The 25,815-nt window shown below is 36.1% G+C and overlaps 5 protein-coding genes and 1 non-coding gene across 10 annotated transcripts; 3 read left to right on the forward strand and 3 right to left on the reverse strand.

Moving 5' to 3' along the window:
- Positions 1 to 2,775: 2,775 nt before the first annotated feature.
- LOC112500606 (gamma-glutamyl hydrolase 2-like) lies at positions 2,776 to 7,960 on the reverse strand. The gene is made up of 10 exons (XM_025104118.1): positions 7,456 to 7,960; positions 7,146 to 7,232; positions 5,901 to 5,990; positions 5,610 to 5,704; positions 4,721 to 4,781; positions 4,518 to 4,607; positions 4,242 to 4,304; positions 3,355 to 3,443; positions 3,152 to 3,244; positions 2,776 to 2,990 (listed from the first exon to the last, which is right to left on the reverse strand). The coding sequence occupies exons 1-10, from the start codon at positions 7,876 to 7,878 to the stop codon at positions 2,939 to 2,941; spliced, it is 1,143 nt and encodes a 380-aa protein (XP_024959886.1). The 5' UTR covers positions 7,879 to 7,960; the 3' UTR covers positions 2,776 to 2,938.
- LOC112501379 lies at positions 6,243 to 6,369 on the forward strand. The gene has a single exon (XR_003067507.1). It is a non-coding gene; the product is annotated as a U11 spliceosomal RNA (small nuclear RNA).
- A 1,267-nt stretch (positions 7,961 to 9,227) lies between the features above and the next one.
- Positions 9,228 to 9,737, reverse strand: LOC112500457 (pathogenesis-related protein PR-1-like). Its single transcript, XM_025103951.1, has one exon. It carries the CDS (start codon positions 9,735 to 9,737, stop codon positions 9,228 to 9,230), a length of 510 nt encoding a protein of 169 aa, XP_024959719.1.
- Positions 9,738 to 11,998: 2,261 nt separating this feature from the next.
- On the forward strand, positions 11,999 to 14,882 carry LOC112500954. 2 transcript variants are annotated; one of them, XM_025104579.1, is made up of 4 exons: positions 11,999 to 12,655; positions 12,728 to 12,784; positions 14,292 to 14,409; positions 14,507 to 14,882. In XM_025104579.1, the coding sequence occupies exons 1-4, from the start codon at positions 12,012 to 12,014 to the stop codon at positions 14,723 to 14,725; spliced, it is 1,038 nt and encodes a 345-aa protein (XP_024960347.1). In that variant the 5' UTR covers positions 11,999 to 12,011; the 3' UTR covers positions 14,726 to 14,882. The 2 variants fall into 2 exon arrangements, with proteins under 2 accessions (XP_024960347.1, XP_024960346.1); XM_025104578.1 differs by having other exon boundaries at positions 11,999 to 12,784.
- A 2,461-nt stretch (positions 14,883 to 17,343) lies between these two features.
- On the forward strand, positions 17,344 to 20,435 carry LOC112501064 (BES1/BZR1 homolog protein 4-like). The gene is made up of 3 exons (XM_025104712.1): positions 17,344 to 17,556; positions 19,377 to 20,089; positions 20,263 to 20,435. Exons 1-3 carry the CDS (start codon positions 17,344 to 17,346, stop codon positions 20,264 to 20,266), a joined length of 930 nt encoding a protein of 309 aa, XP_024960480.1. The 3' UTR covers positions 20,267 to 20,435.
- A 1,209-nt stretch (positions 20,436 to 21,644) lies between these two features.
- On the reverse strand, positions 21,645 to 25,205 carry LOC112500077. 4 transcript variants are annotated; one of them, XM_025103348.1, is made up of 5 exons: positions 25,040 to 25,205; positions 23,101 to 24,009; positions 22,812 to 22,988; positions 22,520 to 22,715; positions 21,645 to 21,958 (listed from the first exon to the last, which is right to left on the reverse strand). In XM_025103348.1, the coding sequence occupies exons 1-5, from the start codon at positions 25,112 to 25,114 to the stop codon at positions 21,771 to 21,773; spliced, it is 1,545 nt and encodes a 514-aa protein (XP_024959116.1). In that variant the 5' UTR covers positions 25,115 to 25,205; the 3' UTR covers positions 21,645 to 21,770. The 4 variants fall into 4 exon arrangements, with proteins under 4 accessions (XP_024959116.1, XP_024959115.1, XP_024959118.1 ...); XM_025103347.1 differs by having other exon boundaries at positions 22,812 to 23,012; XM_025103350.1 differs by lacking the exon at positions 25,040 to 25,205 and adding an exon at positions 24,134 to 24,160 and having other exon boundaries at positions 22,812 to 23,012.
- Between the last annotated feature and the right edge of the window lie 610 nt (positions 25,206 to 25,815).

Consider the following 25,815-nt stretch of genomic DNA (forward strand, 5'->3'; position numbering starts at 1 on the left):
CATAATGATATAGTCATCAAATATGTCAACATTGGATACATTCAATTCATCATGTTGCTCGTTCAATAAAGATAGATGATTAACCTGGGTATGATTCGTTCAATTAATTTCATTTTTTAATTGTTTCTGTAATTTAGATTTATTCCGAAGGAATGTTGAATGTCTATCTATCTATACTATATTATAAAGCATTTGACAAAAACTCTTAAAAACCACTTTTTATGCGTAAAATACTGTTTATTAATGCATATTACTTAAAACTCAAGATTGCAAGTAGATTGTGCGTAAGTTTAACTTATTAAAGCTCGATTTTTGAAATTGTATAACTAATTGCGGATAAATATAATCAAATAGAGGATAAAATACATATTTAGGTGCCCAATTTTGAAGACAGCATTATAAAAGAAAACTCTGTCGTTGTAATAGTTCTCGGAAGTTTCGATTTTGTTGGTTTAAATTTCGAATATTTATTATGATAAAGAAATCATGAGTTTAAATTTCGGTCTTAATATATATGTTTAATAAATCATGAATAATATGGTAATAGACGGATGATAAAACTTTTTAACGTTTCAATGAGACTCTTGAGACCATTTCAAACAACATTGAACTAGTAAAAGCCTTTTTATATATCTAACTTGAATTAATATAACTATTAATTAACTAAACTTTAGACATCGGGTTGCTTCAAATTAAGGGGTCGTTTACCAAATGTTTACATTAGTAAGCGCTTACCAAGTCACATTATCTTACCGGGTGAATATGGCAAGTACCAAGAATCTTACTCGGTAAGAACGAAGGCAAGGACCAAGAGTCTTAACCGATAAGTGATGGCGACGAACCAAAGGGCCTCTGGCCTAGCGGTATCGTAGCCCTTGACCTTCTAGGAGGTCAGGGGTTCAAACCTCACCATAGGTGAGGAGGGTGTGTGAGTTTATTTGTTGTTTTTGCCGTATATAAATATTATATACTTCAAAAAAAAAAGTGATGGCGACGACTCTTACCACAGTTAGCGCTTACCGGGTCAATTATTACATATAATGTTGTTTTGGTGTACTCAAATCTTACTCGGAAAGTAAATGATAGTGTTGAATTTTACCGGGTAAGTGTTTAGGTAAACGGCTCCTAAGTTATTATACATTGAATTAAATTGACAAGGTTGATCGAATTAGTAGGGTTTTTGATCACCGATAGAAATAATAATGGTTTAAAGAGGGTTAATAAAAATGGATTTATTTTTATTATTAAATGGGCAAAAGAAATAAATTCAGTTCTAAAATATTGAATGGGTAATTTTTTAGTATTAAATAAATTAATTTTTATCTTTTATTTCTCTCTCCTTAATAAATGAATGACGTATTTTTTTGTAATTGTTGGACATGAAGTACAATGAAAATTTGGAACAACTCGATCACAATTGACCCATTTAATCGATGCTAAAAATGTTATCAATTTAATGGTTCATCAACATTTCATTCAAGTCGGGTTTTTTCGGAAATGTTTTTTTTTTCTTGGGACAAACATGCATTTTACTGGACACTACTTAGGGGGTGTTTGGTTCGTCAGAATCTGATGGAATTGGAATGGTCAATTCTGTTGACCAAATTTTATTCCAATGTTTGGTTACCCATGGAATGGAATTGAGTTCCAAAGATTCCCTCATCTGAGGATTTCATCATTCCTTCCTAAAACTGATGGAATTGAAATTCATTTCATCCAAAATTGTGTAAATGACAAAAATACTCTCATCTTCTTTCTCCTTTTTCGATCCAATTCAGCACAATTCTTGATTGGAAACCTCTTTGCCGGCCATCATCATCCTCCCCATTCGGTGATACCAGAAATAAAAAACAAAAGGAAATCCTTGTCCTAAACCAGAAATAAAACCTCCTTATCGCCATCATCATCCCCCTCCCCCGGTTTAAACCCATGTGAAATTTCGTCCCTATGATGTTTGAATAGATTCAACGGAAGCACCAGTGGTTCAGGGATTTGTCCCTGTGCATGTACGTTTAAACCTATGTGAGAGTTCATCCCTACGGATTTAGAAGGCAGATTTGTGAACGGTTTGTCGTGCAAAGCTATAGATGGATGAGGGAAAGAAAGATAAAAAGTAAAAGAAAAAAGGAGAAGGTTGTTACAGATGAAGATGTTGGTAAGGAAGAGAAAAAGAAGAAGGATGCAGATGAGGAAGCTGGTGAGGTGCAGAATGGAGAAGAGAGGGTAAAAAAAAGTTTGTTCTCCATATGTAATGTAATTTTAAAAAAATGAAAGAAAGGGTATTTTTGTCCTTTTTTCATCATTCCATTCCAATTCTATTGCAAACCAAACAGACAGATTCCAATTTATTAGACAGATTACAATACATTCCTGCCAACAAACATTTGGTCAAACCTGATAACATTTCATTTCAATTCCTTCCGGATTCCAATTTTTTGACATATTTCATTCATTAATAAATCATTCTGCGAACCAAACGCCTCCTAAGAATCAGCTTAGAAATCATTCTCCATTCCAATGAGTTTGTTTTAGTTTATATGTTATTTTGGTTTTTACAAGATTCAACTAAAGATTAGAGATGGCCCGTATGGACCCAGCCCAGGACCAGCTTAGTATCGGGACCGATTTGGACATGTATCTCTATTACTAGGAAAAGATGGATAAAAATGTGTCGGTCAGCAAATCCAACCCAACCCCTCTTAAAATTTTACTCGTTTGACTTGAACCGACTGACTCATTCATATTGCCAACTATACCGAAGCCTGGAGGCACGTAAGTTTTAATTTGTCCCCGTTAATCACTCTCGGCTACCTCTTGGTTCAGATATTTTACAGTTAACCACCGAAATTTGATGGTTATCATTCAATACGGTTTCTAAGCATTCGCTTAGTTTCTACAAATGGTTTGCTGTTTGCACAACTGATACAACATTTACAAACTAAATCCGTGCAAGGTTTTCAGTGAAGATGTAAACCTCGTCATATCCCTTGCTGCGAAATCAATAATTAGAAAACGAGTTAGCAATCTAAAGATTCATTTTTCACACGATATAAAAAAGACCCATAAAATAAGATGTCTGACTAAAAAGAAGCAGAATCAAACGAGCCCAGTGAATCTCATGTAACAAAGTTAGAAGGTTTTTGAGAATTACCCAGCCTTGCCACAAAAAGTGGGACTGTAATTGTAAATAAGATTATCCAGCACTTTTCGGACCGGTGGTCTGTTCAAAGATTTTCTAGCCTCGCTGCAGATAAGTAAAGTCGATGAAATCGAGGATTTTTAGCAATATGGAAACGTTGTTTCGTAGTTTCGTGCTTAAAGAACCGATGGTAAATGCTAGATCCAAACACGTACCTTACAAAAAAGTTGGCAACATGTTGAGTCACTTGAACTGCTTCATCTGAATGTGGAATTTTCGACAAGCCCCACTCGAAAGCATTTTTCTGCATCATACGTCATGGAACTTAGCGATTATTTTATCATAATAGGTCTATTGGGAGCAAGACGTTTAGACATTAGGATGCGTTTGGTACACAAACGTGACTGGATGGACGAGAGTGAGGTTGCCCGGGTGAAACAATTGTGGAAGGTCTTAGGGTTTTAATTTGACATGAGTAGTTTAGTAATTTACCAATCTTATCTTATCTTCATGATTTTTGTTACACCCATTTTAGTGGGACAAAAATACCACTCAAATCCTGCCTTGTTATAATCTAATGTCGCGTCAACGTCAGACAACAAGTTTTTGTACTGTCATGTCCAGACTCACCATCAGGCTCTGCGTATCTTTCTACGAAAAGAAATGGGTAGGCTAAATGCAACCTTACCAATTAATTTCCTCCTCACACATCACCAGCAACACTCACTTTTTACATTTTCAATGCATGAATTGACTTGGTTATGACATCTATAAGGGTGCATACAGCATACCCCAATAGCCGATCTCTCCAACCAACTTCACTTTTTAACCAATTTTTCAATTGAATTCCCACTTTAGTCAACTCGATTTTCAGATTAAAAAAAAAAGGAAAAAAGATTTTTTTTTGCGTAAGATTCAAATTTTTGCTCAAGGATACAAATTTTTGCATAAGGATTCAAAATGCGTAAAGCATCTGCGTAAAGACCGAATATTTTAAGAAGATGCTCTAAAAAGTGAATTTGGTTGATAGGATTGGCTATTTCAGTCAATTTCCCTAAATCTAGTGGTTGCTATAGAGCAAAACATTAGAGAAGTGAAGTACCTCTGGGTGCCACTGGACAGCAATCACCGGATATCTTTGTGATTGAGCTGTTGACACATAAACCTGATGAATGAGTTTTAATAGTTTAGATCTTGATCTTGGTATCGTAAACGAAGTGCATGTTAGATGGCTATGTCAGAATATGTGGAACCCTGTCAGATTATCTCGAGAAATGGTCCAAGTCTAGCCGATGTAAGACTCCAACAACAGGTTCCATAACAATTTGATAGGTATTCGAAAGAAAATAAGTGCAACAACAATTGTTAAGACGTGCACCTTGTTATCTTCATCGGTGCTAGTTGTTAAGATCTTGAAGAAATCGGACAGGTTCTTGTTTTCTTGAAATGTTTCTGGTGATATACCATACTGTTACACCGAGGAAAAACAAATTCATTCACGTTCTATATTCGGATATACTCTTAAAAAGTATATCAAGATTTGTACAAATAATCATACAACATCCGATATTTTTGACTCACTTTATGATTCTGCATCACAAGACGATCTGTACTTAACTTTGCAAGCAATTCAGCAGGAAATCTGCACAAAATAATAACTTCTAATTGATTTACAGCCACACACACAAATAACTGCACTCGAGATAGGATCAAAATAAGTTGCGTACTCAACGGAACTATGAACATCTCCTATCCCCATGAATCTAATATAAAACTGTATGCAGAAGTTCAACTTTCGTCAATCACATTCGCATTTAAGAATGAAATCATCAAAGCATATTATCGTCACTAACAGGACGAGAAATTGTCCAAAATAGCCATTTTTTACCTCCTACCAATTCAATTTTGCAAGTAGAATTGTGGAAACTCGCAAAATCCACTTTTTATGAATATAAAATTCATAAAGTATCAATTTTACAGGTTGCTAAAGTGTTACTTGGAAAAAGATGCCACTTACGCAACTTGCTAAAGGGTTACTTACCCAACTTGCAGAAGTGCTACTTTCACAAGTAACACTTTAGCACCTTGCAAAAATGTTACTTTGTGAATATTAAATTCATAAAAAGTAGATTTTGCAAGTTGCTAACTACTTGCAAGGTCTTGGCTATTATGGTCAAAATTGAGTAAAAAAGCAGTTATAAAATGAACTGGGGAGTCCAGAACGGGACAATTTCCTCGTCATGACCATCAACACACATGGATTAATTCAAATTTCATCATTTTTACCGAATGATTCCCACTAGAATGTAAGTTTATGTTTGGCCAAATATTTCGTCTTTTGATGGGTTAGTCATATCTTTTCAAGTCATCTACTCAAAAAGATGAATCCCAGTGCTTTAGACACACGAAACTGAATACTTCCACGCCTTAAAGTAACAGAACTACAACTTGAAAAGCAACTATGTAGTACCTTTGAAAAACTGTTCCTTCAATATCAATGTTTTTCATGAATTGAATTGTAGATGCTTGATCTGATGCGCTAAATTCTTCAAGGATTTTATTATTCTGGTAACACGGAAGTACAAGATAATAATTACACCCAAAACAAGAAAAACCAGATTAAACGTAGGAAAGCAACATATGTTAATGTTATGGCTAATGATTCCAAAAAGAGGTGTATACAGGTGCCATAAGAATTGGAGTACCAGTGAAAAAAGCACTTGCACAAAAAACCAGCAATAAATAACCGAACATGGCTTACTTTGCTAACGATCATGGTTAAGAGTTCGAAACCTAAGCAAATCGCTAGCAAGGGAAAATGGTCTCCTGCATCATTCTTCTTCAGAACTTGCTGAGTAACAAAAAACGATAATCAGAAAAGTTATGAACTGTAGGAGTTCCGAAGCAACTGTACTATTATAACATCTTTTTTATCTTTTATATTATAAAAGAAACAACCACAAACAATCATGTGGCACCATGAGATTTTAGTATTCTCAAATCTTGAGTCGTTATGGTTTTGGTTATCCCACATCAGTGAGCAGATGATATATTGGAAGAGAAAAGTGGGTACATGAAAGGAGGAGTGGATGCCTTCGAAAGATAAAAGGGTCTGTTGGCTAAATATGCCACGCTCGCCTAGAATGGTGAGTGCTGTATGGCTATCAAGACATATGGCCGACATAATTTGTGGCAACTTATAGGGTTGGCTCCTTCTGGCTGACCCTGGCCGACCCTCCTTTGCAAAAGAAATCTTTTATATTATTACCAGGAATAACCACAAATATCGATGTGCCATGAGATTTTAGTATTCCCAAAACTTGAGTTGTGATGTTGGGTTATTGACGTGACGCCATGATAACAGATTTTACATTTTTTAACATGGATTTTGATCACCAAAACAGATTGATACCTATACTTCACAATGTCCTAAAACATGTACTTCTGTATATTATAGCTACTGTTCAGTCCATAACTTAAAGACATCAATCTATGGTAGCTTCAAATAAGAAGTTACCCACCCACTTGGGTTGTGAGGAACCGGTTAAGGCTCAAATAGATGCAGTGGAAATCTCATCTTCCCTGGTTTGAATCCAAGCACTACCAAAACCCTTACTGGAGGTTCACCTTCGATGACTCCGGATCATTCATGGTCACGCAGGGATGAGGTCTGGTGGGCGTAAGCGGGCCCGAATAACCATGGTTACCCAAAATATGTATATATATATATATATAGGAAGTTACACTTTTTTGCCAAATTAAGGTTCTGCTTGTTAGTAGCTTAATGAGCTTAATACTACTTACAGCTGATACAGTCAGCTACACATAACTGTTTGGTAGAGGCGTAATGATATAAAAAATGGTTTTTATGTAAGCCTAAGCAAAACCTTCTCTATCCACACAGACAGGTTAATCCATAAAGACAGTTTATCCATAGAGGACTTAATGGATGCATCTGAATGTAACTTTATGCAGCAAACAGAACAGTTTTCAGAGCTGCAATTACCTTAAAAATCCCTTCAACCACCTCGAAGTACAGGCCATTCTTAGCCCATCCACCAGTAAAAAGAACTCCATTCACCAGATTCAGTTTCTGTAATGCAAATGCAGAATCAGCTGAAACCTAAATTCCCAAATTCCACTTCCTCCGAATTGATGATTCAAATAAATTCAGTTCATCTTTTGAGGGAAATTATGAATAAATATGATTCAAATAAATTCACCTCATGTCTTGAGGGAAAATTTGAATAAATAATTGAAAATTTTGAAAGAAAGATAGCTACATTTACGAAAGGAACTATGAAGTAAGAAATTACGCTTTGGAGAATCTCAGGAGGTTCGTTATATATGAGTGGAATAACCCTAGCACCCGCCGATTCAACGAACTTCACATAAGAGGCGGCAATATATGAAGCATTGGTGGCATTATTAAGTCGACCGGAGGCACCATCTCCTGGATGGCTGAGAATTCCAATGATCGGACGGAAATTCAGCTTGGATTCCGGCGTAGGAAACGTAGACGACAGTCTGGAATCGGAATCAGACGGCAAGAGGATCGTTGGCTCGGAAGAAGTTTTACCGGAACTAACTTCTTTACATAGAGAGACTAAAAAAGGGATCCATAAATAGTTCCACATATCTGAAGGGGTCGCAGAGGAAGTGGAGGCGGAATCCGAGGTGGAGCTATGTTGAGTAACAGTGGACGGTGGCGGTAGCGGTGGTTGTTGTGGCGGTGTCATCGGAGAAGAAGGTGGACGGAGGTCGGAGGCCACCCTTGGTGGTGTTTTGACATGGATTAATTGATCGCGACGATGGCCGGTGGCAATGCCGTGATCGTGATTATAAACCGTACGGTTTTTAACAAAATGGGACATCAAAACGAACCATCGCAGCCAATAAGGATTTGCCACGTGTCGTCGTATTGTCGTCCTTATCCCATCTATAATCGAAAATGAACACCTACAAATATTTATTTTGTTTTTTTATTAGTCACGTTGTTTTTATTCTAAATAATTAACAACAATAATTAATTTCGTATAGAAATTATTAAACTTTAAAAATAAAAATAAAAATTAAAAACCTTATCTATATTATCTATACCATATCATAAATCATTTGAAAAAAAAACTCTTAAAAACCATTTTTTATGTATGAAATAATGTTTACTGTAAATAAGTATAACTTATTAAAACTTCATGTTTGAATTCGTGTAATTAACTGCAGATAAATATAATCTAGAGAATAAATATCTCATTTTAAATATAAAAAATCTAAAATATAATTAGAATAATGATTGAGTTCTAACAAAATACTTAATTATCATCTTTATAAAAAATATATTATTAAACCAAAAATAAAAAAATTAATTAAAATAAATAAATAGTTAGTTTGATACTAATATCAATATTTTTTTCCTATTATTTATGATATCTTCATATTTATATCTTATTCAAAAACAAAAACATTATCGTCTTCTCAAAACCATATAAAACCGTATTATAACATCAACTGAGACAAAAAAAAACACAAAACATTAAAATCAAAATGTATTTCAATGCATTGTATGAGTATCATTCTAATCGACTAAAATGTATTGTTAATTGTTATATCTAAAATAATAATTGAATTAATAAAAAAAAAATATTCAATAATTCAAGAATGCCACGTTCATCTATTATTTTTTATCAAAATAAATATAATAAATAAAGAACCAATAATGCATTAAAGACGATAAATAAATTAATAAAACAATTTGATATTCTTTTATTGTTGATATTTAAAAATTGGGTGTTAAAAAATTAGTTATTCCAAATAATTTTTTGTTCGTTTATGTCCACTCGTTTTCGATCACTAATTTTTTTTGTATAATTATGGATTTTCTGGTCAGTTTATATGCATCGATTAGTCTCCTGAGTGTCCACAAATGGTCTAAAAAGTCATTGAAGATGAATCTCTATGATTATAAAGGCTTTGACAACATCTAGATTCGAAAATCGACCTTGATCATAATTTAAATAACACAAATTACCAATACAAACTCGGTTTATTTACAGTTTTACCCATATGCAACTGATATACAACCTATCAGTCAATATGGTCTCTGCCCAATAACATTACCATGAGGATAATACTCGCAAACTACATAAGTATCCCCACTGTTGCACTTTGTTTTGGCACACCCGACATATTTGGTACTCTTCCAAACCATCTGTGTGTAATGCAAGCAATCTGTGTTCGGCAAGCACGCATTATGTGTGGAATCATAGTACTTTTCTTGAAAGGCCCATGAACCAACCGCCTCCGCCACCTTCCATTGCCGCCCTTGACCCCAAAATATATTCTCACCTAAATCACCCACAGAATGGTCCAGTGCACAGTCTCCCCTTCTCGTGTTGGCATGCCATTTTGCAAAGTTAGCCAATCTGGTGTTCCACACGAGAAGAGGGAGGTTGTGTTTGGCTCTCACTACATTATGAGAGTCCAAGAACTGCTTGATGGTGGTCGCTTGACGGGTTTGTGGTGGTGTCGTGATGGTTGCAACCGCGGTTGAGAAGAGAATCATAAGCAAATAGGGGTGGAGGAGGGTAATTGTGGCCATTTTGCTAATTCATTTAGGTTGAAAGTAGGAAGTGTGTGTGTATATATATATATATATATATATATATACATATAAATGGTTTCTAAGGGCCTAAAATGGTGGCTGAAAATATGTCTATTTGTTCATGAGAACATGAAGGGATTGATCGTGAGTAGAAATGTGTGCATATAGAATTAAAATAAATTCATGTAGTCAAATTAACAATTTGTATAGAATAATTCTATAAAAATAATCTTGGTAAAAAAATCTATAAAAGATAGTCAAAATTCATATAAAAATGTAAGGGGTCGTTTACCAAACCACTTACCAGGTAAACGCTTACCAGTAAAATTCAACATTGTCACTTTCTTACCTGGTAAGATTTTAGTCCACCAAAATGGCATTGGATACAACAATTTACCTGTTAAGTGCTAACTGTGGTAAGAGTTATCGTTCTCGCTTACAACGATAAGACTCTCGGTCTTTGTCTTGCTCTTATCGGGTACTATTTTTGGCTGCCATATTCATCTGGTAAGGTAATGTGACTTAAAAAAAAAGGTTTAATGGCGGGGACCTCATGGCCCCGTGGTCCACATTTGTGAACCCTACCTGCCCTACCTCTATAGGCAAGGTAATGTGACTTAGTAAGCACTTACACGGGTAAGCGTTTGGTAAACGGTTCCTAAGAGTATTTTTGATGTTGATGTTGATGTTGATATTGATATGAAAAAGATTATTTGTAGGTTTGGATCACACTCAGATGGGATCTAACCTGTTTTTTTTTTGTCTGTCGTATTCAATAAATAAAACCAATTTTTTTACGAGTTTAATAAGTTGTCTGTATCTAGCCTGTAAACAGGTTGGACTTACCTACAAAATAACGGGCTTAAAAAACTTGTTACATTAAAAAAAGATATGTAAGTTATTCAAAATATAAATTTTATTTTCCAGATAAAATAAAACGCAAAAATATAACAAAGTACATATCTAAGAAATAATAGTTTCATAAAAATAAGGAGCACGTGCATTTCCTCTAAAAGAATTTCTTAACGGTATCAGATTATGAATTTTCAACAACCAAATATTTTACCACGTATTATTTCAATATCGAGATTCGACAGGTATTATATGACATATCATATATATATATATATATATATATATATATATATATATATATATATATATNTTTATCAATATCCAATATTATGACTCTTTAATAATTAAACATTTCACCACCTAATATTTGAAGACTGAGATTTAGTAGGTATTATATGACATATCATATATATATATATATATATATATATATATATATATATATATATATATATATTTATTTATTTATTTATTTATTTGGAAAACGACTATAAAATAGACCCCGTAACATATATTTGATAGACGGTTGGAACTCAACAAGGAAGCTCAATGCCTCAGTCCATAATTAGATAAGGAGACTTCTAATGTTTTTTTTAGTCAAAAACAGTAACGAGTTATTAATTATATAAAATTTAATTACTTCTAAAAATATAAACAATCATAAAGCACGTCCAAGATTCTTTATCATCAGGGTCTCACATTGATTATATCGATTTTCACCTAAAATCTTTTGGTTTTACGAAAAAACATTTATCGGAACCGTTCTTGTAACCAACCAAACGGGTTGACTTTAATAGATGCGTGAGAGTAAAATAACAAGAGGAAGGCAAATCAAAAACCCAATTGGATTACATCGAGCGGGTAAATTATAGCATGGCTTAGGGGTATGCATCGAGCGGGGTGGACCGCTTCAGGTGGACAAATCAAAAACCCAATTGGATTTCGGATATGAAAGACTGATTTTTGGGTTTATATAAATACCCTATTTTTGATTTAGATTCCCCTTCACATAGCTGTTTACGTTGCTTATTTAAAGTGTTTATTAACTTTTTTTCATTGTGGTACCAATAATTAGAAGTTTTTAGTGTTTTGATCGGAAAAAAAAGAAAGAAATGCTTATTCCGGTTTGACACAAATGACAATGAGTTTTTAACAAGTTACTTCTTTCTAACTTGTTTCGGTGTGGTACGGATAATAAAAAGTTTTTAATGTTTGGATGGAAAAAAATTTCATGTATTTTATCAGTTTCTCCCAAATGATATTATCGTAAGTTAATCTAAATACTTTTTATAAAACTCCAGTTTGTCACGGTATAAATTGATATAAAAAAAACACCCCATCGGTATGTCTGCAATTTTTCCCTTCCCTTAAACCCTAAACATGGCGCCATCAAATTAATCCAACGAAAACCCAAAAATGATTCTCTCCAAAACCCTCCGTTCTCATCAAATTCGCACTCTCTCCAATCTCTCACACACCTCCCTGAGTCATCTTCCCCTAAACCCTAAACAACACCACACTGAACCCCATTTGATTTCTTCCACCATACCCACTTCAATTTTCAGCAGAAACATCTCTCTTTCCTCTCAATTCCGACACGAATTCGCTACCCAAAACCCAAACCACAACTCAAAGAAGCCATTAGAAGCCTTTTTCACAGAAGCAATCGGGTTATCCAAACCCGACACCGAAGATGGCCACGATGAAAAGAAAGAACTCAAGAAAAGCTTGCAAAAATTGGAGGAGGAATTGAGAAGATCTAAGAAAGACCCATCGAAAGAAACAACGACCTCATCAAATTCGTTTTCGAAAAAGCCATTAGAAACCCTTTTCACAGAAGCAATTGGGTTATCGAAAATTGGGGAAGAAATCGATATTAATGAGATTGAAAACGATGGTCGAGAATCACAGAAGGGTTTGAAGACGTTATCGAGTTTCTTTTTGAGTAACGATCAAAGAGGGAAATTGATAAAAGAATCTAAGAAATTAGAGGAATCGATGGATTTCAAACAGCTATCATCTGATATGGCTGAATTTGCAGCTTATTTGCATTCAAAAGGGTATTTGAAAACTGCAAATTTCCTCCAAAACAATAAGTTTGATGTTTCTTGTTTTGAGAACAGTTTTGGCAGGGATTACTTGAAGTTTGCAGCTGAAAATTTTGCTAGAGATCATCGGGAAATCCACAAGTAAGTACCAAGTTCATTTCTGTTTCTTTCGATACAATGTAGTTGATGAAGGGGCCGTTTACCACACGATACCAGATGAATATGATAAGGATCAAAAATCTTACCCGGTAAGTGAGGGTGATGACTCTTGCCATGGTACGCGTTTACCTTGTAAATTGTTGCATACGATACTGTTTTGGTGGACTAAAGTCTTATATGGTAAGTAAATAATAGTGTTAAATTTACCGGTAAGCGCTTACCGAGTAAGTGTTTGGTAAACGGCCCCGAAGTAATTGCTAAAGGGGAAGTATCTAGTCCCTTAGTCAGTGAACATTTTTCAAAAACCGCACCTAAGGCGGTGCCTCTCGGATCCTGCACGAGGCTTACGCCTTGGTTCGATGAGGCGTGAGGCGCTGTCGAGGTGTACACCTCAGATGATATGTTTTGGTAATGTTCTTTTAGCTCTTTTCCGTAAGTTTTATCGCAGGAGTAGTACTTTCTTTTTCGGGTGTCTTTTATTATTTCAAAAAACTAGAAGTCAAAGTCGAATAACCTAGGGATGAGATTGGTAGCGGATCGGTTGGTACGAAACTTTTTGGGATTGAAAACGAGTACCGAAAACTGAACCGTAGAGATCCCTTCTTATGCTTCTTATCTTAAATCTTCTTCTCACACGATCCTTCGTCTTTTGGTGTGTATATATATATATATATCTTCGCCTTGGAGCTTACTCCTCGGACTGCATCGAGGCTTACGCATCTCCTCGTTGAGGGGAAACGCCACATGATTTTGCCTTTTAAAGCCTTGGTAGCAGGATAGAAGATTTTGCCTTTTAAAACCTTGCTTACGCCTCGAGGCCTGAATGTTTTATGTATGAAGCGTTCAGTACTATTTTCCACTCATAAAACAACACGTTTCACATATGAAACAACACCGTATAAGTACTGCATCTTCACACTGTTGTTTCATTCATGAAACAATACATGAAAACTGTACAATTTATTGGGTTTGTAAATGATTACGCGTCTTGTCTTGAAAAGTAACGTGCTTCTTTTACTGTGAGAAGTAAGGGTGTGTGCTGTAAAAAGTAAAGGTGCGTTTAGTACCTGGGACAAGACGTGACATTGTGACAAAACAATACAAAAAATTGTTGTCTTGCATTTGGTACGGCATTAAATGGGACAGGGAATGAACCGAGACAAAATGCATGTTTTTTATCCTCCCAGAATAGGCGGAATTAGAATCAGGGCAAGAGAGACAAGATTGGTAAATTACCAAACTACCCATGTCGAATTAAACCCTAAAACCTTTCGGAATTCTTTCACCCACCTACATCATTCTCACCCGTTCAATCATGTCCGGTCCTGTCGGTTACCAAACGCACCCCTAAGAGTCGAGTCATGCTCGTTTTGGTCATTTAGCTTCTTCACTTTCTGAATCCGAGTTATATGACAAAATTAAGATGTGATGCTACGTGCTGCGCCTTATAAGCTTTCTGATTCTGTTACCTGAATTTTGATAATTTAAGGTGGTTGCCCGATAAGGATTTGAAAACGGTGGCGCAATTCGGATGCCCTTCCCTTGGCCGGAAGAACATTTTCTCAGCCAAATCAATGCGCCTTTTTTACGGGATTCAAGAAGAAACCGTTAGTGATTGTTTTTTTTTCATTCGCATGCTAATAGACGAATATATCGAAAGGAAATCGAAATGGAAGTTTTGATTCTTTTTCTACATACTTTCAGGTATGCAACAAGTGTGTGTTGAAAGAGTCGTGCAAGTTCGTGAACCAGAGTGTTTGGAAAAAAGGGGCGAAGAATATGGATTTGATCGCTGTAATGAGGGTCGTAACGTTGTATGGTCTCGAGGCCATACCGACTCAGTTAGAAGTTCCCGATGACGTAAAGAATGCCGTCAACCGGTTGCTAAAAGAAGTCGTTCGGTTAAGTAAAATTGAATCTTGAGGGTCAGGTACTTGCGTATACATTAAACAACAAGGGGAAAATACCAGAAAATTAACTAATTTGTCTTTTAGGGCCTGTTTGTTAGCAACTTAAGAAGCTTAATGTGACTCACTGCTTGTTTGGACAACGATACATGAATGTTTGGAAATGACTGATATAGAAAGTGACTTGTTCATTTTGTTTCTAGGGGTAGCAAAAAAAATTCCAAACATACTCTCCTAATCAGTAAAAAACTCGCTTCATCTATGAAGAAACCTTCAGATACAAGAATCTATATTATGTTATAAAGCATTTGATAAAAACTTTTAAAAACCATTTTTTTTATGCACGAAGTACTGTTTATTAATGTATATTACTTGAAATTCAAGATTACAAGTAAATTTTGTGTAAATATAATTTATTAAAGTTTTATGTTTGAATTTATGTAACTAATTATAGATAAATATAATTAAATACATGATAAACGTCTTATTTTAAATGTTTTATGGTTTAAATAAAAATAGATTCCATAGGGTAGGAAGCATGTATATTATGTGATTGACCATAGTTGGACTTGGGTCACGTGAAAGCAGATGGGTAATGGAGTCCACGTAATCAAGTGTGGGTACCACATCCCACGCCAAAATCCCCACCCCCACTTCTCAAATCTCACTCGCCCCCTTCTGAACGGTTTTTTACACGTGCACCGAACTTTTCGACTCGTGCAAACATTCATGTCGATTCTCTGTCTGACACGTGTTAATCATACGTCAGATATGGTCATCATGTCCACGCGCCTACTTACCACTTTTCCCACATGTTACGGTGTTTAGTCTTTACCCTCGCTTTTTATTCCTGAAATGCCCTTCTGGTAACAAGTACTGAATTTTCACCTTCCCAAACTGCCCTTCCTGGTTTCTTCTACTTTAATAATTTCCAGGCATTTTTTTATTTCTAAGAACCAGGTCGTGTTTTGGGTGTGTTTGGTACATTGGACTGGACAAGCTAGAATAGAACAAGGATCTATGTCATATGTTTGGCATGATTTTTATGTAGAACCGACAGGAACATAGCCGAACAAACCTATTCCACCCCGGCCACATTGAACATGATGGAACAGACTTATATTTTACTAATATAAGCTCAAAATAAAAGTTATTTCTCTTCTAAAACATCAAATAAGTCTCATTTTTACTATTTTATTTATTGTATTTTATGTTTTTTAAACTTTCATTTTATTATACTCAAAATATTATTTTTATACGGTTTATATATTTTTCTTAATTTATTATATACTAATAATAAAAAATAATGTAGAAAAGAGATAAAAATAGAAATTAGAAACTTGATAAATTTTTTATTTTGTGTCATTTTAATTGTTTTGACAAAAACTTTCTAATAATATATGTTGTTATAAAATATAATTATTCTATTATAATTTAATGATTACATAAATTAATTAAAATAAACAACTCATTAAGAGTAAATTTGTCATTTTACTTATTATGTTATGTCCAGTTTTATCTTACCAAACGTTGAACAATTATTTTATTATGTCATGTCCTGTTTAGACACCAAACACACCCTATAAGAACATCTTTTAGAATATTGTCGTTTTAAATGGTCAAAAACAGTAGAATACTTTTTTTAAAAGATAAATATCATTTTTTTTCAACGAGAACAATTTCGTAAGGAAGTTCTAGGATACAAAATTATTTAGAGAGTTTTAGAACTATTAAGAAGCATAATTTTTTTTGGCCAAACAAAATTCACATGTTAACGATTCAAATGTTATCTCTTAATAAAACTATTAAGAGGTAAATAAACAACCCTAAGGGGTCGTTTACCAAACACTTACCCGGTAAGTGTTTACCGGTAAAATTTAACACTATTATTTACTTGGCGGGTAAGATTTTAGTCTACTAAAACGACATCGTATACAACCATTTACCCGGTAAGCGCTTACCGTGGTAAGAGTCCGTCGCCCTCACTTATCGGGTAAGACTCTTAGTTTTTGTCTCGTTCTTACCGGGTAAAATTCTTGGTCTTTGCCATATTCACCAGGTGAGGTAATGTTACTTAGTAAACACTTACCCGAATAAGCATTTGGTAAACGGCACCTAAGATAATATATTTTCATCGCAGGGGTAATAGTGTCATTCACTTTTACTCTTTAACGAGAAGCCAGTGGCAAATTCGTAACTAATAAGCAGCATTTGACAAGAACAAGTCGTCAGTGTTCCTTTGGCCCACCCGCTCATGTCGACCCCACACACTTCGGTTCTCATAAATTTATAAGTCCTTTCCCTCTCAAATCACCGATCTCTCTTCGCCGCCGATCAGCCGGTTCTCCGGCGAAATTCTTCATAAATGCTATTCTCAGTATCTGCTGCTCAAACTTTGCTTATGTTTCATCCGGTTACCTAATCGCAACTCCAATTCATTCAATTGGTCTTCTTCTTTTTTGAATTTGGAGGCGCATTTACAATGGGAGATTGTAAATTTCTTAGTACACATTTCTCTCTAATCGTTGCAAACTAGAGAAAATTTTCCGATAAGAAAACGAATTTCCTGCAGTGATTTTTATGTGTTGTGTACACACATTCATCACCGCTGTTTTGTGGATTTAGAGGAGAGAGATGTCGGGGACGAGGATGCCGACGTGGAAGGAGAGGGAGAACAACAAGAGGAGAGAAAGGAGGAGGAGAGCGATCTCGGCGAAGATATTCGCCGGCCTGAGGATGTATGGGAATTACAAGCTCCCTAAGCACTGTGATAACAACGAGGTCCTCAAAGCCCTCGCCGACGAGGCTGGATGGACCGTCGAGACCGACGGCACCACCTATCGTAAGGTATACTCTATAATCAAATCTGATTTACTCTGGTTTTTTAGAATATTATTAAATTCATATGATTTCAAAGCCTCTTTTCATTGGTACTGTTGACTTTGTTCCCAAATATACGAGTATAAACATATACCGGAACTGTTATCGTGTTTTTTGATGTATCATCGGTTCAAATCGCCGGTAGTTTAGTAATGCTTGACGGCGATGGTAGCGCATTTTAGCACGTCATATTTCGTGTTTAGGTGAAAGGATAGAAGTGTCCTGCCTCATTTCCGCCATATGTTACGAAGTTAAAGTGTGAAGTCTCCGGCGAGACAGTGAGCGCTCTCGATCGGCCGATGAATTAACGGCGCATTGTGGCGCATCGCCTCCGTCTTCCTCATGTTTGTGTTATACGAATCATGGCGCATCTTAGCAGTAAGATTTTAGGGTCTGATTAGCTCATATGTGTAGCTTTATCACTAATTTCACTCCGGAGTACATTAGATCCGGCCAGTACTTTGAATAACTTTTGTTCGTATTCGTTGTTTTCTTTCAATTGGACGCATAGATCTAAAAGATTCCCACAATTAGTACTGGAAAGACGGTAATGCCCTTGTAGGTATCTCAGAATTTCTTCCCAGGTACCACCGAAAAGAGACTGGTCAAGGGGTAGTTGTGGCATTCACTTGTGCAACAAGTATTTTCATTTTGCATATAATCGGAACCTGCCTTCCTTATGAATGCTTGCTGCTAAAAATTCAATAGCACCATGTACATATTATGTGTTTAATCCTTCAATTCCTGCGGCCTATTATATATCTAAATATATAGTTTCAATTTCAAGAGAAAACCGCAAAAAACGAAAAACCGAGGGACACTCTGGTAACCATTTATATGCAAAATGAAAATTTCCACATGCATAACATGTGCAAAATGAAAATATCCACATATAATTTATAAGCAATTTGGCCGGGATATATGTGCATAACATGCATAGTGGATAAAACCAATAAACAACTTCACTTACTTGTATACATGCATACATACCGTCTAAGATAAATGACTACCAAGATGTTTTTCAAGTTTCATCTTTTTTGGGGATTTTTCCTCAAACTTCCCTATATATATGTATGTGTGTGTGTGTTTAACTATTATCCTACGGGTGTGTTTGGTAGCAAGACTAATCGGGATGGTTGAGAGTCAAATAGACGGGGGGAAAAGAACTATGGAAGGTTTAATTTGGCATGGGTAGTTTAGTAATTATCAATTTTGTCTTCATTTGCCTAATTTTGTTCCCACCTATTTTGATGGGACCGGAAAAATGTAATTTTATCCCTCCCAAGTCTTGTCATAGTCTAATGTTGCCCCAAAACGTGAGAAAAGTGTGCAACGTCCAACATGTCCTACATACCAAACGCATCCTTACAGTATATGGAAGCTATGAATGGATTGGTCACTTAAATTCAATGTGAATCCAATAATCATGTATATCTCGTAATCAAGTGTTCTAGTCTGCATATGAACTCTTGTTCGGGGATGTTTGGTTGGTTTTCCAACAAGTCCGGATAAAGATGTCTGAGTGCATTAATTTGTCTGTATAGATTGAGAAAGTTTTTGTTTGGTAGGGTTTTTTTCATAGATGGTATTAACATGTTTTTTTATAATCGGAGGGGTTTGGAAAATACTTGGCTTTCCGCATAACGCTCCCTTTAAAAGCTTATTGAAAAGTCACTTTCTATATCATTAAGCTAGCACCAAAGAGTCATATATATAGCTGACCAAATAAGCTGTAAATCTCATTAAGCTCATTTAGCTGCTAACAAACAAGCTCTTAATGTCTACAGGGATGTAAGCCTCTAGACCGGGCACAGATTGGTGGGTCTGCTTCAGCGAGCCCAGGCTCGTCTTACCAACCGAGCCCGTATACTTCATATAACCAAAGCCCACCTTCCTCCTCAATCGCGAGCCCAACCTCATCTCCTTTTGCAGTGAACCCGCATCCTGATTCTCTCATTCCATGGCTCAAGAATCTCTCATCTTCATCCTCTTCCAACTCTTCCAAGCTTCCCCATGTTTACATTCACAATGGCTCCATAAGTGCACCAGTGACCCCACCTACAAGCTCCCCATCTGCTCAATCCCCTCCTCGAATCAAAACTGACTCTGCTTGGGGCGCGCCTCACTTCTCATATCTCCCTTCCTCAACTCCACCTAGCCCTGCCCGCCAAACCCTTCCTAACTACGAATGGTTCTCTGGCATTCAGGTCCCACAAAGTGGACCCACGTCTCCAACATTTAGCCTTGTGGCAGCGAACCCGTTTGGGTTCAGGGAAGCGGGTGTGGGTCATGGTGGATCACGGATGTGGACTCCTGGGCAAAGCGGTACTTGCTCTCCTGCGATTCCTCAAGGGTTTGATAACAACGCCGATATTCCAATGAGTGAAGTTGTTTCAGATGAATTTGCATTCGGAAGAGTGAAGCCATGGCAAGGAGAGAGGATTCATGAGGAGTGCGGGTCGGATGAACTAGAGCTTACACTCGGGAGTTCAAAGACCAGGTGTGTGCTTTAAAATGATCTCTTTACTATTTTTTAAAGTATATAACATCAATATACAATAAAACTCACCTACACTACTTACATTTGGTTGGGATATACCCGATACTGTTGGTACAATTTGGTTAATTGGTAAGCATTGTTTTACACGTTACTTATATATTACCATGTTGCAGATAAAAAAGAGAGCTTCCAACATATACATATCCATATTGCATGGGCATGGGTGCATAAGGTATGTTATGTGTGAATTTGATTGTAATTCATAGTCTTTATTTGGCAATGAATGCATAATTTGGTTTTTGGCTTTTTGTTTGTTGTTGTGCAAAATCATTAGAATTGGGTTGTGGTAATATTGGCTTTACCAGAAAGAGAAACAAAAAGGGATAAGTGGGACCACAGCACCATAAGTTTTCTCATAATTGCAGATTTTGGTGCTGTCTTTTGTGGTCTCTAATCAGCCTCATTCACCTAAACACATTCAAAAGAAACCCTAAAACAATGTTTGATATTTATATTATATTAATAAAAACTATTAGAGTCGTTTACCATACGTTAACTGAGTAAGTGTTTGTCGGGTCTTTTATTTTATCAGACAATCGAGAATCTTTCCTAATAAGATAAGCGAAGGTGGAGCGTTTATCTAGTAAACAACCACTTAATTTTCAAGAAAATAAGAGGTAATTTAACAAACGCTTATTGACAAAGACAAGAGTCACCATCTTACATCTCTTATCGACCACATAATATGAGTGAAAACTCATATTACTAATTCTATATATACCGATTAAGTTTTATAAATGAGCATATTTATCTTTTTTTTTCAATCTAAATTATTTTTTAATTACATAAATTATATTTTTTTTAAACTGATGTCCATTTCTAATTATTTAACCCAGTTTTTAAAATTTCAATCAAGAATATACTATATTATATAATATTTACAATTTGTAGGGAGGTTTTAACGAGAACATGTTCATTTTACGAAAACACAAGAATACATTTTTATTATTGTCAATCACATATAAAGGACGACCCTTGGTGCAATCTCGGTTACGGGTCAAGTCGTCCGTACTCATTAGGCCCCCTCACGTATATTATTACATGTGATAAGAGTGTTTTTGATGTGATAATATAATCCATCAAATGTGATATTAAATTAGAGATGTAGACGACTTTTAACGTGATCTAGGTCGCTACACACATCGTTTGCACCACCAGATCCTCTCATGTATACTATCACATGTAATAAGGATGTTATCGCATTTTGGTAAAATGGAGGTGTTCTCGTTTGAACCTCCATCTACCACTTGTTATTGATGCATATATACAACTTATTAATACATCTAAACTTTATAAAACTGATCTGTTACCAACTGATTAACATATTTAAATACAAAAGAAACATTTAACTCTATTAATACAATAAAGTAATTTATGAAACTGATAATCAAAAGAAAGTTCTCACTCTTAGAACCACACAAATTCATCAAATAATATCGAGAAAGATGAACTAGAAATGTCACGGGTCGGTAAAACTACATTTTTGGTCCAAATGTGCATACACAATCATCATCATCATCTTATAAATCAATAATTTTGCAGTTCTGTTTTTTATGCACAAATCAATAGGTTTCAAACACATATGTATGCAAAAGAATCTGTACAAACAAAGCTTTATTTACTACCTCCTCCCAACTTTCATGTACAATTTTGAGAGTGCATCATAAAGAATAGCAGCAGCAGGAGGTCTAGGCAATGAACCAAGAAGAATATCTGAAGTTTTTATCGACGGATTACCATAAAACCTGCAATTTTCTTGCGTTCGTGTCGTCACAATGCTTCCTTCAACCGAACAACCAACAAACGCACCTGCAAATAACCAACCGAGTCCGTAACACACATTTCCATTGTCTATACGACATAATCGAAGGAGTTATAAATCATAAATAACCACATCAGAAAAAGATTCAACTTTTTTTTCACAAAATAGCCAATAAAACTGCAATAATGCATGGGACTTTGGAAATCCTCCTCAGAGGTCAACGATCTGAGTCTTGCAAGACCACTAAGGATTTTCTTGGTTGTTCTCCAGGCCTGCAAGTTGGCCTGGGCACCCATGGTCAACAAAAAAGGACACTTCTTTTTACAGTCTCGCAACCTGCGACTTTGGCTTTTTTTGTACATAGACGCAAGGGACTACAATACCACAACTTGCGGTTTTTTAATGGTTTTTGTGGTGGGCCCACTTTTTCATTGGATGCATCAGATTTTCCTAAAAAAAGCAAGGAAAAGAGGCTTGCATTTGTTAACTTGCGGTTTGTTGGCTATTTTGTGAGAAAAATTGTAAGGTGGCTATAACGTAAATGTTTTTTTTCCATGAGGTGATCATTTGAGATGATAACTCGAATTGGAGAGTATGTTTGAAGCTACCTTTACTACAACTATATGTATAGCAAGCAGCATATCCACCATCACCAGCCCGGAAATCGGCTTCAGCAGCCCTTCCAACGATGCCAGCAGCGGCACTCGCCCCTGCTCCAACCGATAAATGTGCGTTTCCACCAAACGTCTTCACGGCATCGCTATTTCTCAACACGATTATGAAATCCATAACCTCCCCTCCAACCTACCACAAGTCGAATATGGCCAAAAGGGCTAAAGTTATAGTTCTATAGGATATGATGGTGGTCTACAATGATAAGATTGAGAAATGGTGGTTCACCTGAGCTCCCCAACCCATACCGAATGAAGAAATGGCAGATGGTGGAGACCAAGATCCGTCTTCTCTACGAGCAACAACTAGACCCGTACCCACGTTGTAGGTCACCATCATCCCGACCTTTGCAACGGTAAGAATCGCAAGTCCTTTTGCTTTTTTTAAAATAGAATTTGGTATCGCCTTTTCGGGGCTCAAAGAACCAACCTGACAAAATCATACATGTCAACTAACGTTCTTTGATTTTGTTTTTCACCTTGTTCTCGAATTTAGGAATAAAAGGAAAAAAGTTTACCTTAAAGTAACCGTGGATGGTGTTTGCAGCCTTATAAATCTCGTATTCCATGGTCTGTCCCCACGGGAAGTTGAGCCATGATCTCAATGTACTAAGGTCTGTCACGTCCTGCGTCGGTACTTGTACTGCACGACTCACTTGCTCCATTAGGTACGGTTGAATGGACTCGAGCCGAACACAACATACATCACACACTCTTTGAGGGTTTTCATGACGGAATTTTATGGGCAGTAAACTCCTTCCTTTAGAACACTCGTTGCAGAAGATCCCTCCACAAAATCGGCAGTGATGTCTAGAGCACATTATAGGATGAAACCGCACATTACACAGCATACAGTAAGCTGCGGCACTATCAGCCAACCATTTTGGTGGATCGGCCTCTAGGAGTTCCCTTATGCCGCCAGCGTTAACCTCCGTGAGATTATGGGACACCTCTTTCCAAGTATGCTCGAGAAGCTGGTCGGATAACCATGAAATTTGATACGCGTAAGAATCACCAGAAGTTATGGATCTCACCCGCCCTCCAGCTGCAAGTAACATATCGAGAACCACATCCCACATCGTCAACTCCTTGTCTTCAGCAACAAACTGATCCCAGTCCATGTCAACATCACGTATGTAGTTTGTGTTCATACGGATTCCTCTGTTCCATTCTTCACGTTGGCTTTCTGACATTGGTGGAACCGAAACAGGAATCCAAACCCCAGTGTCTTCGGTAATCGGTGGATCATAATAGAAATTCTCGCTTTCTTTTTTCTCGTGGTCATCATTCGAATCTTCATGAGTATCACTGCCCACCCTGCTACCGACTATTGTCTTTGTTTTTTTGGCTTCAAGTACTGGCATTTCTTCTGTTCTAGGATCACAACTTCCCCCTCCATTGCTATATTCGTTCACCCCTTCAGAACCCTAACCATTTACAAGCTCTTAGTCTCGGTATTAGCAAATAATAAAACCAAACCAAACCAAATGAGCACAGTACATCCCACCAGAGGTAGGGTCTAGAGGGTATGTACACAGACCTGACCTCTACCTGAAGAGTAGAGCGGTTGTTTCCGTGAAGACCTTCGGCTTGTACAAAGTGTACGAAGGAGAAAAACACATATAAGATGCAATTTGAAAAGCTAGTTATGTTTAAGTGATAACATACAAGTATAAGATAGATCCCCACCCCTAATCTGCTACCCTAATCTTGGGTCTCCAAGAACTCCTATCAGCAGATAATACACACAAACCAATATAACAAATAAACACAAAATTCTCCAGAAATATAAGAACTTTGAACAATTTTCTTTTATTAACCTGGATATCCAACCCGCTATGCGAGCCGACTAATCACATAGCGACCACCTGCTTTGCAGATAACCTAAAGTCACCGCATTTGAACCTCCGTGACTACAAGGAGATTTTTATTCCTTCTTAGAATTGACCTACTGGTACTTTTAACCTTTGGAGTCAGGCTCAAACCAATCAGACACCACCCTTTTAGTTGAACTTTGCAACAATTGATATCAAACAATCATAAATATAACAAGAAAATTGCAGATACTCAAAAAAACCCAACTCTCAGCAAGCAGAATTGATCAAGACCCCTGGTTCCATTATGTTTTCCCCCAAAAAGCTACAAGAAAATTACAGATTAGGATCCATTAAAGTACTTGATGTGGTGAAGTTTCTAAGTTTGATTTTGTGCATTTTAAACTGTTACAATCCTGAAATATAACACTTGAGGCTTAAGTTACCCAGAATTCACTCTCAAAAAATACACGCAACCAACAACCACCAGATAGTAAACATCAAAGCTAATCTACCATCGTTTGATAAGAAGATCAATGAATTTAACTTAGAAATAACAGCAAACAGTCATAGAATTCAAGATAATTGCAAAAAAAGTAGGAGGAAAAATGAAAGCAATAGAGAGATTAAGAGTTTGGATTACCTTGGGAGGGAAGATTTTGGGTTCGTAATCATGGAGATGAATCAGGGGATATCGCACAACATCAGGCTGATCCATCTGATAGGAATCGTGAGACGCATCAATCAATCAATCAAACTGCATCGGGATTGTTGGATTGAAGATTAGGGTTTATTGAGTATGAAGAGAGATGAATCGTAGCCACGGTGACGATGATGTATGGAATCTCCTTTTATCCATCTTTTCTCCCAATCTTTAATCATTAAATAATGTTCCCATGGAATCAAATCCATAATTTTATTTTCATTTGTTTCTATAATTTTTTTTATTAACCTGAATATCCAAACTGCTATTTGAGTCGACTAATTCGAGGACGACCATTTGTTTTGTAGATAGTTCAGAGTCATCGTATTTGAACCTCCGTGGCTACAAGGGGATTTTTATGCTTTTTTTTTATTTGAACATAAGACCTCTAGGTACTTTTGATCTTTAGAGTCAAGCTCAAACCAATCAGACTTCACCCTTGTGGTTTATAAATATTATTTTAGATACCGATGTGTTTTATTTTCAGATTAATTTTTTTAATATATACTAGAAGCGTACTCGCGCAATGCAGCGAGATACATCGTGATTTTAATATTTCATTTTATTCTTTATCTGAGTCGATGTTATAATATGGTTTTATGTGATTTTGAGAAAGAGATAATGTTTTTATTTTTGAATAAAATATATGTTTGAAGATATCATAAAAATTTGACAAAAATATATCGATATTAGTATCAAATTAACTATTTGAAATT

Source organism: Cynara cardunculus, assembly GCF_001531365.2.
Source record: "Cynara cardunculus var. scolymus isolate 2C chromosome LG 17, CcrdV1, whole genome shotgun sequence".
NCBI classification, from domain to species: Eukaryota; Viridiplantae; Streptophyta; class Magnoliopsida; order Asterales; family Asteraceae; genus Cynara; species Cynara cardunculus.

What these genes read in the sequence shown, in the direction of transcription:
- LOC112500606 (XM_025104118.1), bottom strand. Translation starts at nt 7,878, where the DNA reads ATGACACCGCCACAACAACCACCGCTACCGCCACCGTCCACTGTTACT. An exon ending in GAAGGAACAGTTTTTCAAAG is followed by an intron (nt 4,782 to 5,609) that starts GTACTACATAGT and finishes TATTTTGTGCAG; the next exon opens with ATTTCCTGCTGAATTGCTTG. An exon ending in CTGTCCAGTGGCACCCAGAG is followed by an intron (nt 3,444 to 4,241) that starts GTACTTCACTTC and finishes CGTATGATGCAG; the next exon opens with AAAAATGCTTTCGAGTGGGG.
- LOC112500457 (XM_025103951.1), bottom strand. Translation starts at nt 9,737, where the DNA reads ATGGCCACAATTACCCTCCTCCACCCCTATTTGCTTATGATTCTCTTC.
- LOC112500954 (XM_025104578.1), top strand. Translation starts at nt 12,012, where the DNA reads ATGATTCTCTCCAAAACCCTCCGTTCTCATCAAATTCGCACTCTCTCC. An exon ending in GATCATCGGGAAATCCACAA is followed by an intron (nt 12,785 to 14,291) that starts GTAAGTACCAAG and finishes TGATAATTTAAG; the next exon opens with GTGGTTGCCCGATAAGGATT. An exon ending in ACGGGATTCAAGAAGAAACC is followed by an intron (nt 14,410 to 14,506) that starts GTTAGTGATTGT and finishes ACATACTTTCAG; the next exon opens with GTATGCAACAAGTGTGTGTT.
- LOC112501064 (XM_025104712.1), top strand. Translation starts at nt 17,344, where the DNA reads ATGTCGGGGACGAGGATGCCGACGTGGAAGGAGAGGGAGAACAACAAG. An exon ending in ACGGCACCACCTATCGTAAG is followed by an intron (nt 17,557 to 19,376) that starts GTATACTCTATA and finishes TAATGTCTACAG; the next exon opens with GGATGTAAGCCTCTAGACCG.
- LOC112500077 (XM_025103347.1), bottom strand. Translation starts at nt 25,114, where the DNA reads ATGGATCAGCCTGATGTTGTGCGATATCCCCTGATTCATCTCCATGAT. An exon ending in CCATCCACGGTTACTTTAAG is followed by an intron (nt 23,013 to 23,100) that starts GTAAACTTTTTT and finishes TGATTTTGTCAG; the next exon opens with GTTGGTTCTTTGAGCCCCGA. An exon ending in TACATATAGTTGTAGTAAAG is followed by an intron (nt 21,959 to 22,519) that starts GTAGCTTCAAAC and finishes GGTTATTTGCAG; the next exon opens with GTGCGTTTGTTGGTTGTTCG.